This window comes from Desmodus rotundus, chromosome 1, assembly GCF_022682495.2.
Source record: "Desmodus rotundus isolate HL8 chromosome 1, HLdesRot8A.1, whole genome shotgun sequence".
NCBI classification, from domain to species: domain Eukaryota; kingdom Metazoa; phylum Chordata; class Mammalia; order Chiroptera; family Phyllostomidae; genus Desmodus; species Desmodus rotundus.
Genome location: NC_071387.1, coordinates 46,503,381 through 46,516,120, shown reverse-complemented (window position 1 = coordinate 46,516,120; position 12,740 = coordinate 46,503,381). Strand labels below are relative to the sequence as shown.

Genomic DNA, 12,740 nt, shown 5'->3' with positions numbered 1-12,740 from the left:
AAAGAAATGTTTAAGTTTCAATTGAACCTACTGTTTCTTTATTGACAAGGATAATTTCTCTCTCTAAATCGCTTTCATAGGCATACGAAAAACATCTTCACTCACTTCCCACTGCCAACTATAATTATGAGTCACTCTAGTCCTCTAAGCCTCTAATAGTGGATGAGCAGAGAATTACCCGCATCAGCTGCTTGTCTAAAGATCCGTCACATCATGGCCTATCCTTAGCTAGGCTGAAGAACTAGTAATTTCACCATTAAAGAAAAATAGCAACAACTCTCGTTCACTAGTTACACTGAATTACCCTGTGCCAGAGTCAAAATAGAATTTCCTCTCAGACTGCTTCTTCTGCAATTCTTCCAGTGAATTCACAGCCTCATATTCTTCCATTTTGGATAAGGAGCCATTATGCCGCTGTAAAAAGCCAAAACTAATCTGAAAAATTGTGTTTGATGGATAGCAGAGGCCAACTCGAATCCAGTCATTCCTATCAAGGAGAGAAAATTTTTAAAAAATGAGTTCACAGTTGAGCCAATATACTTTGGGCATTAAAGCATATGTACATATCAGCCATGATTTTTCTTCTTAAATGTCTGCTGCATGTTGAGCCACTAACAATGGAAGTCCTGCACCCTGACCAACAAATCATCCACCTTTAAATGTTACCCAAATGCCTCCATCAATAGATTTACAACAATTGCATGGCTCACAGTAACCTTCTGGTTTCAACAGGATTTGCAGGAATGTGAGTAGAAGTTGAACACAATGGACTTAAGACTCTGCCAGCGGATAATACCAATAAGTGAGATAGTTGGGGTGGCCCGACAGTGGAAGTACACACTGGTAAAATCTTTCCAAAGAATCTTTTTGTTCTTAAATCAATTTTTATCTTTATTATTATATTAGGATGAATACCTAGTGGTAAAATCTGAACATAAAGGTATGTATATTTTTACAGCTTTTGATGCATGAGACCAAATTGCCACAGTCTTTTTTCTTACCTAAAATCCTTAGATATAAAATTAATACTTTTTAAAACCATTAAAATATTTCCCCTTTTTATCGTTTGCTTTTAGGGGGTATATTTTAATTGTGGTAAAATATGCTTAATATAAAATTTACCATTTTAGCCATTTTAGCCGTACAGTTCACTGGTATTAAGTATACCCATAAAGTTGTGCAAACATCACCGCTATCCATTTCCAGAACCTAAATCATTCCAAAAATTTTTAAACAATATGTAGCAAGGCCTTAAAATTGTTCACATAGGTTCCACCCACTAATCCCACTAAAGAATAATTAAAAATGCAGACCAAAATATACTTAAAAAAGATGTTCTTGGCTTCACAGGCGAATTTTACCAAACATTCAAAGATTCAACACCTATCCTTCTCAAACTAATCCAAAAAAATTCAAAAAGAGGGAAGACTTCCAAACTCTTTTTACGAGGCCAGTATTATCTTAATCCCCAAACCAGGTAAAGACACAACAATGAAAGAAAATTATAAGCCAATATCTCTGATGAACATAAAGTCTAAAATCCTCAACAAAATACCAACAAATCAGATTCAACAATACATTAAAAAGATCATACACCATGATCAAGTGGGATTTATTCCAGGGATGCAAGGATGGTACAACATTCACTAATCAATAAATGTGATACATCACATAAACAAAATGAAAGACAAAAATCACATGATCATATCAACTTGCTTTTTCAGATGCAGAAAAAGCATTTGATAAGGTACAGCACCCGTTTATGATAAAAACACTCAGCAAAGTGGGAATAGAGGGATCATTCCTCAACATAATAAAGGCCATATACAAAAAACCTACTGCCAATATCATACTCAAAAGGCAAAAACTAAGTGTTTCCCTTAAGATCAGGAACAAGACAAGGGTGTCTGCCTTCAGTGTGCTTTCCCCACTCTTACTTAACAAAGTACTGGAGGTCCTAGCCACAGTGATCAGACAAGATGAAGAAATAAAAGGCATCCAAATCAGAAAGGAGGAAGTAAAACTGTCATTTGTAGATGACATGACAGTGTACCAAGAAAATCCTGTAAGCTCCACCAGAAAACTACTCAACCTAGTAAGTGAATTCGGCAAAGGAGAGGGCTACAAAGTCAATATTCAGAAATCAATGACATTTTTGTACACTGACAACAAAATACCAGAAAGAGAAACTAAGAGAAAAATACTATTTACTATGGCAAAAACAACAACAAAAAAGAAGTTCCTACGAATAAATTTAACCAAGGAGGTAAAAGATCTGTACCCACAAAACCACAGAACACTGAAGAAAGAAACTGAGGAAGATACAAATAAATGGAAGCATATACCCTGTTCATGGATTGGAAGAATTAACATCATTAAAATGTCCATAATACCCAAAGCAATCTATATATTTAACACAATTCTTATTAAAATACCAATGGCATAATTCACTGACCTAGAACAAATGCTTCAAAAGTTTACATGGAACCAAAAAAGACCCTGTATAGCCCCAGCAATCTTGAGGAAGAAGAACAAAGTTACAGAGATCACAATACCTGATATCAAACTATACTACAAGGCCACTGTAATCAAAACAGCCTGGTAATGGCTTAAAAACAGACACCTAGGTCAATGGAGCAGAATAGAGAGCCCAGAAATAAACCCATGTCTCTATGGTCAATTAATATTTGACAAAGGGCACATGAGCATAGAAAGGAGTAAAAATAGACTCTTCAATGTGGGAGGGAGGGGGGTGGGCAGGATGGAGTGGAGTGGGGGGGGAAATGGGACAACTGTAATAGCATAATCAATAAATACATTAAAAAAACATAAAAAAAATAGACTCTTCAATAAATGGTGTTGGAGAACTGGACAGCTTCATGCAAAAAAAATGAAACTAGACCACCAACTTATACCATACACCAGAAAAACTCAAAATTGATTTAAAAAAAACCTTAAATATAAGTTGTGATACCATAAAAGTCCTAGTGGAAAACATAGGCAATAAAATTTCAGATACCTCACATAGCAATATTTTTGCTGATGCACCCCCTAGGGCAAGGAAAATAAAGAAAAAATTAAACAAATGGGACTACATCAAGTTAGAAAGTGTCTGCACAGCTAAAGAAGCCAAGATCAAAATGAAAAGGGCAAACATATTTGCCAATGATACATCAGACAAGGGTTTGACCTCCAAAATATATAAAGAACTCACATGACTGCACACCAGGAAGACAATCCAATTTAAAAATGGGCAAAGGACCTGAATAGGCACTTTTCCAAGGAGGACACACAGATGGCCCATAGACATATGCTCAACATCACTAGCCATTAGAGATGCAAATTAAAACCACAATGAGATAACTCCTCACATCTGTTAGAATGGCCACCATTAATAAATCAACAGACAAGTGCTGGCAAGGATGTCAAGAAAAGGGAACCCTAGTGCACTGTTGGTGGGAATGCAGACTGGTGCAGATACTGTGGAAAACAGTATGGAATTTCCTCAAAAAATTAAAAGTGGAACTGCCGTTTGCCCAGCAATTCCACTGCTGGGAATATACCTTAAGAATCCCGAAGCACCAATTCAGAAGAACTTATATACTTCTACATTCATAGCCACACTACGTACAATAGCCAACTGTTGGAAACTGCCTAAGTGCCCATCAGTAGATGAATGGATTAAAAAACTGTGGTACATTCACACAATGGCATACTGTGCAGCAGAAAGAAAGAAGAAATTCCCACCTTTTGTGACATAATGGATGGAACTGGAGACTATTATGCTAAGTGAAATAAGCCAGTTAGTCAAAGACTAATACAATATGATCTGACATATAAGAGGAATCTAATGAACAAAATAAACTAAGAACGAAACAGAATCAGAGACATGGAAACTAAGAACAGACTGACAGCTGCCAGAGGAAAGAGTGGTGGGTGGGGATGGTGGAAAGAAGGGGAAGGGATTGATCAAAAAATATGTATGAATGACCCGAGGGCAACACAGTGGGATGGACCATGGGAGCAGGGGATGCACTGGATGGAAGAGGACAAAGGGGGAAAAATTGGGACAACTCTAACAGAATAAAAATTTAAAAAAATAAATGTTCTCTGTGGTTTATTTATTTTATTTTTTTATCAATTTTTATTTATTTTCATTCCATTACAATTGTCTGCATTTTCTTTTAGATTTTACTTATTTACTTTTTAGAGAGAGGGGAAGGGAAGGAGAAAGAGAGGGAGAGAAACAGCAATGTGTGAGAGACACATTGATCAGTTGCCTCTCACACGCCCCCAAATGGGGACCTGGAGCGCAACCCAGGCAAAGGCTGGCAGCCTTTCAGTTCACAGGCTGGCGCTCAATCCACTGAGCCACACCAGACAGGGCTGTGATATATTTACAATAGCAAAGGGAGGGGTGGGCAGGAGAAAAACAACCTAAGTTTATATGGGGGAAGGGAGTAGTTAAATCAATTTCAATATATCACATGCTCAGAAAACACTGGAGGGTAGAGAGAGAGAACACTATAAATGTTTATAATGCCTATTCTGTTCAGGAGAATTATAGGTTCCTTCAATTTTCTTCATGTTTTTCTGCATTTTCCTCATTTTGTTGAATGAATAAGTACAGCTGTTATAACTTTTAAAGTGTTATTTTCAGATGTGACACTATGACAAAATCTATGACCTCTCTACAATAATATTAAATTTGGAAAAATACGATTGTCCATCTCTTCCTCTTGCCTCTGCCCATGATGTAATTTTTACAAATTTTCAGCTAATTAAACAGGGAGAGTTTGACTGAACTTTAAGGCCATGTGGATTTTTGAAACTTCTAGGTTCCTCCTTTTTTCACGTTAAAATATTTTTACTTGGTATTTATTCAAAAGTTGTGCATGACACTGACAGAACCCTACATACCATTTGGTTGTAATATATCGCCTACAATTCATAACCTGCCAGATGTAAGTTTTTGGATTAGCGATCACTCTTTGATATTTCTCATCGGTCCTCTCCGACCTCACTTGCTTCTTTCATTGACTGCACTGTGGCTCACTGACGGGAGTGGTAATATCGGGGTTGGCTTTTAGAAACCTCACCCTGGACACAATGTGGACTAAGGACTAGAGGTGGGAGAACAAGCAGGACCCAGGCAAATGATGATGATGGCCTAAACTCAGCCACAAACAGTGGGGGTGGAAAGAAGTGGAGAGACTGGAACCACACTGAAGACACAAAACTACCCAGGTTTGGGCACTGATGAGAGGGGAGATGGGGAAAAAGGAAGTGAGAAGGACGAGTGCTGAGACTTGTGGCTTTATTGACTCAGCAGGTGGGGGTGAGACTCTCCATCAAGGACAGAAAAGCAGCAACAAGTGGCATAGGGAAACAGTAATGGTTGGGTGGAGAGCCTGGGTCAGGGACCTCACATCTCAGAATAAGAGCATCCACCATGGCATCCACCGATCCTTGGAAGCGACCTGCTCAGAACTGACTTCCTACATGTTCTACGTCCACCTCTTATCTGAGCACTTTCATGGAGTCGCAAGGGCTAGCCATCACACAGATCCGGACTGATTTAACTCTGCCTTTCAAAAGAGTACCCTCCATCCTTTCTAGTTTCACCTCCTGTCACTTCCCCTCACACACCCTACGGTCCCATCACACTGTATCCATCAGTCCCTGAACAGAACTAGTCCTTCTCCAGCTCTGTTGCTTTTGTAACAAGACAGATCACTTAGTATCACTCTCTCAGCAGAGCTTGGCCCAACTCCCTTAGGCAGAATTAGTTACTTTACTCTTTACCCATTAAACAAAATTGTATTGGTTTATCAATTTTCTCACGTTTTTTTCTACCTGTCTACTGTGAGCTCCTACAGGACAAGTACTTTTCTCACTCGTCGTTTTCTGGCACTCAGTAAACACTTAAGTAAATTAATGTAAAAACAGAGCCTTTGACTGTAAGTGATATTACTTGGCAGACAACTGAGAAATCAAGAAGGGACAGAAAATGCTTTCAGGCAGGAGTGGTAAATACCTGGCATTCATGCTGCACCTCTTACCCATGGCAGACATTACCGATCAATCACACCACTGTCTCTTCCGTCAAATCTAACCTTGGCCTCAAAAAAAAAAAATCCTCTTATTTCCTAGGTAACCAACTGCTCAGTTCAGATCCCACATAAAACTTCTTCCCATCCTTGTCCTGGCTGGTGTGGCTCAGTGGATTGAGTGCTGACCTGTGAACCAAAGGGTCACTGGATCGATTCCCAGTCAGGGCACATGCCTGCGTTGCAGTCCAGGTCCCTAGCAAGGGGCACACAAGAGGCAACCATACATTGATGTTTCTCTACCTCTCTTTCTCCTTCCCTTCCCCCTCTCTAAAAATAAATAAATAAAAATCTTAAAAAAAAAAACAAACTTCCCATCCCAACTAAAGGGAATTAAAGTGTTCAGCAGACTATATTAGAAACTATTGATTGGTAAATGGCTTTCTGTACACAAAATCTTGACCACAGAAAAAGAGAAATGCTTTTTAAAATGAACAGAATCAATTTGTGTAATCTCTAACCTCATCCACATAAAAGGTACAGCCTCCCTATGAGAGGAATGAAGCTCATGAAATTGGCGTTGTTACTTATTGTTTTTCTCCACTAAATTCCTACTTGCTCAACTATTTGAAATAACAGTAATGGAAACATACTTGTTGAAATTTATGAGGTACAGAAACACAGTCTTCGGTGCTGGCCCACTCCAGTGAATGGTGTAGCCCTTCTCCAGCATGATCACAGGCTGGTACTGTGGAAAGGCAGCCTTCTGGTTAATGCCCCGAAGCACCATCGGGTAGGATGGATACTCATCTCGTGCGATGGTCATAGTCAGATTCTGAGTGCTCCACGTCTGCACATAGACCTTTAAGAAATGAATTAAGAATTAAGGGGAAGAGCACGAACAATTAAAGAGCTAAAAACATTTCCAGCACAAATGTAAGTGTCTCTACTTTCAAAAGAAAGATTCAGTGACCTGTGCCAGACTAAGTGAGTAGTAGCCAACTTCATCATAAGCCTCACTTACAATGAAGCCTGCTTAAATTGAAATGGTAAAAACAGACCATGCGTTCTGCTGGCCAAGACTGTCATCATCTCTTCCACCACAACGGGCCAGCTTATTCATCAGAATATAAAATCTCTGTGGCTTATGTAGCCTGTCAGAGAAATCCCTCAACTGAAGAATACACATACAAGAAATTAGTAAATGAATGTGAAAACTGATACCCTCTACTCAAATCTAAGAGACTTTCCTCTAAAACAAGAGAGGGAAAATGTAAATACCCTAGTTTTGGCTTTCAATTTTTCCATGACCTACATCAGCCCAAGAAGTCATTTTTTCACCCCTTCAAAAAACAAGGGAGGTTATAAAGCACTCTGCAAAAACTGGAAAAACATATTAAACTGAGACTTATTTGAAAGTCCTGAATTTATTCCAGTGGCACTTGAGCCCCTTGCTGGGCCAAAACAAAGCCTTGCCCGGATGCATCCTCCAAAGAACAAACCTCAGAACAATTTTCTAAAACAAATGAGTATCCTGTAACAGATTTCCCCAGAAGTATTAAAACATCTGCCAAATATCGCATTTAAGCCACAATACTTCTATTTTTCTCTTTTGGTCATTTCGACAGTTTTGCCCATAACTAATTCCTCAAATATACATCCTTTGAGACAGAAAACCTTCTTAACTCATTCATGTTTGACTACTTCCATGTGATACTCTTCCCTACTGACACCACTTAAAGATTTAAAATAGAGAGACAGAAAAATGTATCTTGAGATTGTCTTTATTCAAATATACTTTAATATATACTTGAGCATATTATATATGTTATTTAAATAGATTTATGATATATAATTAAATGTTTATATATACAATTAAATATACTTTTTATATAAGTTACACAAATATAGGAGATATACATATATATCTCCTGTCGCCTTCCAAATCCAACAATGTTTTAAAGTAGCACATGTAACCTTAATTCTCCTTATGTTACCACCTTTCTTCCTGAGCTCTTTTACCTCTTGGGTTATCAAAGAGCAGACATTCCATTAAAATAAATTTACAAATAGCTAAATAATGTTTGTTCTGTCTTGACATTCGGTTGCTTCTATCTTTGGCCTAAAAGTATATAGTATCGTCCATTAGCTCAGTAACAACAAAGAGCTGCAGATGGGAGATCCCGACCCAAATTCCAAATTTTCAGAAGAAGATTGCTAACCTGTGGTCCTCCCATTCCCAGAGCCTCCTGGGAAAAATCTTCATCTTAAAAAAAAATGGAATTACTACCCTGGTTTGTAAGATAGAGAGATCTGGCTCACAGTCTCAAAACATATTGCAAACCCAAGAGTTTAAAGACCCATTGGTAATAATTTTACAATAGAAAAGTTCTCCTTGGTGAGCACCCATCCTTTTAAGATAGACACATGAACGCACCTTTAAGTACAGACGAACAGCAAGAAATGTGAATAAAACTGCAGCTACAAAAGGACTAAAACCTTTGTTTTTGTTATTTTAATTCTAGAATTTCTATCACTTCCTAGATATTGATGAGTCAACTTAATTTTAAGGGATGATTATGATTAAGAAGAAAACATACAGGAATGGGAAATCCCACAACAAAGAAGCTAATGTTACATTAAAAAAAACCACAAAATCTCTCCAGTCTTTATCCCTATTAAGTCCTTTGTCTTGTCAATAGTTAAAAATCTTTTTAAAGTTCTTTTTTTTTAACTTAAGAATCATAACATTCTTTAGCAATCATGATCCAAAAATCAGAGGAATAATAAAGAATTCTGCTCCAAGAAGCTCCCACTACAAAAGGCATCCGTGGTTAAGAGGTTTCAAGAAGTGGAAACACAGAAGCCCCCACACACACCCTTGACTGGCAAAGTAGCCAGAGCTCAGGAAAAGGGCTTCATCACAGACTAGTCCTTCTCCAAGAACCCCCCTTAAAAATAAGAGCATTGAGCAGCAAACCAACAAGGAAAGCTTCTTTCCTGCCTTTGGGACTATCAGAGGCCAATTCCCCTTGGAAGATCCCTTGCTGTTCCCTTAATTCTCCTGTCCATGCTCTAATTCTTCTTTTCCTTTATCTTTTTCCTTCCTTGATGTATAATATCAAATCCTACCATTTAATTGTATAAAATATGGAAATAAAACTTTTCTCCTTTCAACATTCTGAGTAACTGGTACCCCTGTCTGTAACCTCTCCATCCATCCATCCAAATAGCTCTATTAAAATCATTATTGCAACTTAGAGCTCTGTTCCTCAAATAATGCTAATTGCAGCAAGCACTTCACTATGTGCCAGGTTGCAGGCTAAATGCTTTACATGTAGCCATGCATTCTTTCTTCACAACAGCCTTGTATGAGAGGAACTAGTATTATCCTCACTGTGCATAGTCACAGAGCAGTTAATTAACTTGCTCAACTCGTATTTAAGGAAATAATAAAGCCAGGATTCAAACCCAGAGAGTGTGACTCAAGCATCTGTGCTCCTAACACACTACCTTCCAAATGAGTCTGTCCTCTCATACTGGGCATCCAATTAATAAATGCACACTAGCTTAACGTTTCCAAAGAGGTGTTTCCCAATCTATACCATCCCATTCGTGATTTCCTATTAATAGATAGTATATCATAATATAATTCAAAGAATTGCCTTGGATTCCTCCTTGTCCACTCATTTCCGATTCCCAGCTGTCTCTGGGAACACCTCACTTCCCATGTGATACACTGATATTCGGGCCCCAAATTCAGATTCCCATATTTAATACAGATGATGTCTCTGAAAGCAAAGAATAAAGCTCCCTCTCTGGGGGCAGAACTGTAACATGGTGAAACCCTGGCCTAAGACTCAGGAAATACAGGTCCCCACCCCAACGACATCCCAACCATGTTTAACCCAGGGCAAATCATCTCGCGTCTCCTGGACTCATGATTTGACTTGTTGAACTGGTTTGGAGTCAGGGAGCTTGAAAACAATTCTGTGAACTCATGGTTCCTATTGAATTTTTTCTTTTTCTTTTTTCTAAAGAAAATCAGGCTTTGGAAAGTATCAATCATGCTGAAGAGCACTCCTCGTAGAAGCAGTGACACCAGGAGCTGGAAAGGAGCCAGGGGTCCTGATGCACTGGCCTACCTGGGCATAGCTCCCGCTGCAGACCGCCGCGTTCCACTTGGTAACATTTACACAGCTAGGGTGGCGGATCAGGTAGTTGTCAATTCTTCCCACGTAAGCGTCCTTGTATCCTGTCACGGAGCCATCAATGTCATGGAATATGGAGTTCTTATCACCATCCAGCTCACAATCTTCAAACCAGGGGCCAGGCTTTCCAAAGAAGACATTCAGAGAGACCTGATGGCATGAGAAACAAGGACATCTCAAAACGAGGCTGCTGCAGTCTCAGTCAGCACCCCTACAAGGGTCCCACTGCATATCCATCCCAACTGCTTTCAGACTAAAGCAGTGCGGAGTCACACTTCATAGCTGTCACCTAAGGCACCCAGTCCATCAAAGTTTTCCATTAAATATGACCTGGTCCGGAGGAAAAAATTTCCAAAGCCTTGTGGAGTTCAATTAACAAAGGTTAAAGGTCATCTTCAGCGGTTTACCTTTCTTCTAATTAAAAACTATTACCTGCTCTCCAGACAAAACTGATCTATAGTAAGAGAAATTAGAATGGTGCTGGGAAAAGGAATTAAGCAGTCATACATACTGGTTAAAAATTATAAACTTTATATGTTAGGTCTGTGCACTTGCCTGTATCAAATTATACCTCAATTAAATAAAAATATAAGTTTGACTTCCAAGCTAGTTAATCATTTTATTTCTCTCCAAGTGCTTTAGTTACTTGTTCATATAACTCTCCCCTCCCACTAAAAAAATAACTACAGTCCTAAATTAAAACACAGTCTAAGTGTTGCCTTAGTGTGAATAATAAAGTATTTAGAACAGGGCCGGATACATCATAAGCATTTAATAAATGTTAGCTATTAAAATTCCATGAAGTTCCTTTCCTACCAGCTTCCACGGCCTTACTCACAGAAGTTCTACACGGAGTGTTCCATATAATGGCATTTAATATTTCCCCAACGATAAGCACAAGGGACAGGGGCCAAGCACAGGTCACCCTCTGCCTGCAGCGAGTAAAGCCCTTCACTAAAAACAATGTGTTTCACACCAGCCGGTATCCCTCTCCTTTCCCAGCCTTTTATCCTGTAGTTCCCCAGAGGAAGAGACCCAGACAAGTCAAATTCTACACAGATCCCAAATCTCTTCACGGACCATTACACGAATTTCCCCAAATCGTGTCCTCTTTTCTTATGAAACTCTATAATCCCTCTCCCCATGTTATCACTTTAGGTCATTTTTCTTTTCAAGTTATTACCTAAATGTTACAAAATACCCCAGGTCACATGGGACTCACCTTGAACTCAATAGGACAGAGTGAAGGAGATTACGAGTCTCTTCGGCATATATTACGTGTCTCCCCCAGTCGTAAAGACTTGGTATGAATCCTTTGCCTCTGTCTCTGTCTGTGGGAACGTGCTACCCCTCCTCCTCTCACTGCAGTCACCATGGAGGAACCGTAAGGACATACTTACATGTGGGCCAAACTTCACCAGGGAGATGTTATTTCTGGGGGTTATCTGCCAGGTATTCTTCATGAGGAAGCCGATAGCACTGGTGTGTCTATCTGGAGTTGGCACATATTTTTTGAATGTGCACCTGGTGAGATGAATGGGCCCGTCATAAATCTGAAAGCCTCTAATTGGGAAGGTCCTGTTGAAATACAAGGTTTTGTTTAATGCACACGGGCCCACTCCCTGAACAGCACTTCACTAACATTATCTGTTTTACGCATCCTGTTAAATACTCTGTATCCACAAAACACAATTATAGAACACAGTGGTGACCAAGACAAGATGCCTAATCAACTGAAATATACACTGTGGGGGGAAGGGCACATAAACAGGGAAACAAAGCATAGTGACAGGTAAGTGCTATGGAGTCAGTGAAAACACAGTAATACATTAGGTAGGGGAGGAGAGATGCTATTTTGGAGAGAATGGAGGGCTCTCTGAAGAGGTGACTTTTGCTTCCTTGAATCAACCAGTTGAGACCTATGTAGTAACTCATATAACTTTAGTTTTGGTTCCAAAACCTCTAACATGAGAACAAAAGATGAAATCTGTGCTTAAACTGAAAGAAGCTCCTTTCGAGCCACTAAAAGATAGTAATAAGTAAAATGATACAGTCAAAAGCACAAAAGTGTAATTCCTGAAGGCTTACTATGGCTAGCTACATTTAGAGATTAGTTTTACCCATTTTCCTCCTTTCTGTTCAAATACAAACACTTTAATCATATATTATTAACCAGAATTACTGTATAAACCCATAATATTCTGTATCCCTTAGGTTTCTCCCCTATTAATTATCTGATGGCATTGCAGATGATTCCTATAGCAACTAATTAGTTTACAAATTGGCAGTGTTTTACAATATATGCTAGAAAAAAATATCAAATTGCCTGGCTAAAAAAAAAAGCATGCATCTTCATGTATTTCTAAGGATCTACCCCAAAATGGTTCTCTTTCACAGAAAAGGTTGTACAGACACAGTCAAATGAAATTGAATGGGCTGCCATCACACTGCAGCCCATACCCCAACCAATACAGTTATT

At 38.9% G+C, this 12,740-nt stretch overlaps 1 protein-coding gene across 4 annotated transcripts in view; it reads right to left on the bottom strand.

Moving 5' to 3' along the window:
* CEMIP2 (cell migration inducing hyaluronidase 2) overlaps positions 1–12,740 on the bottom strand; it is a 73,112-nt gene that overhangs the window by 13,279 nt on the left and 47,093 nt on the right. For 2 of the 4 annotated variants that reach the window (XM_045191331.2, XM_024555444.4), the window contains exons 16-19: positions 11,662–11,839; positions 10,196–10,411; positions 6,704–6,912; positions 305–487 (exon numbers count right to left, since the gene is read on the bottom strand). In XM_045191331.2, the coding sequence (XP_045047266.2) occupies positions 305–487; positions 6,704–6,912; positions 10,196–10,411; positions 11,662–11,839 (786 nt within the window). The remainder of the gene's footprint in view (positions 1–304; positions 488–6,703; positions 6,913–10,195; positions 10,412–11,661; positions 11,840–12,740) is intronic. The other 2 variants (XM_045191336.3, XM_024555451.4) reach the window with 2 other exon arrangements.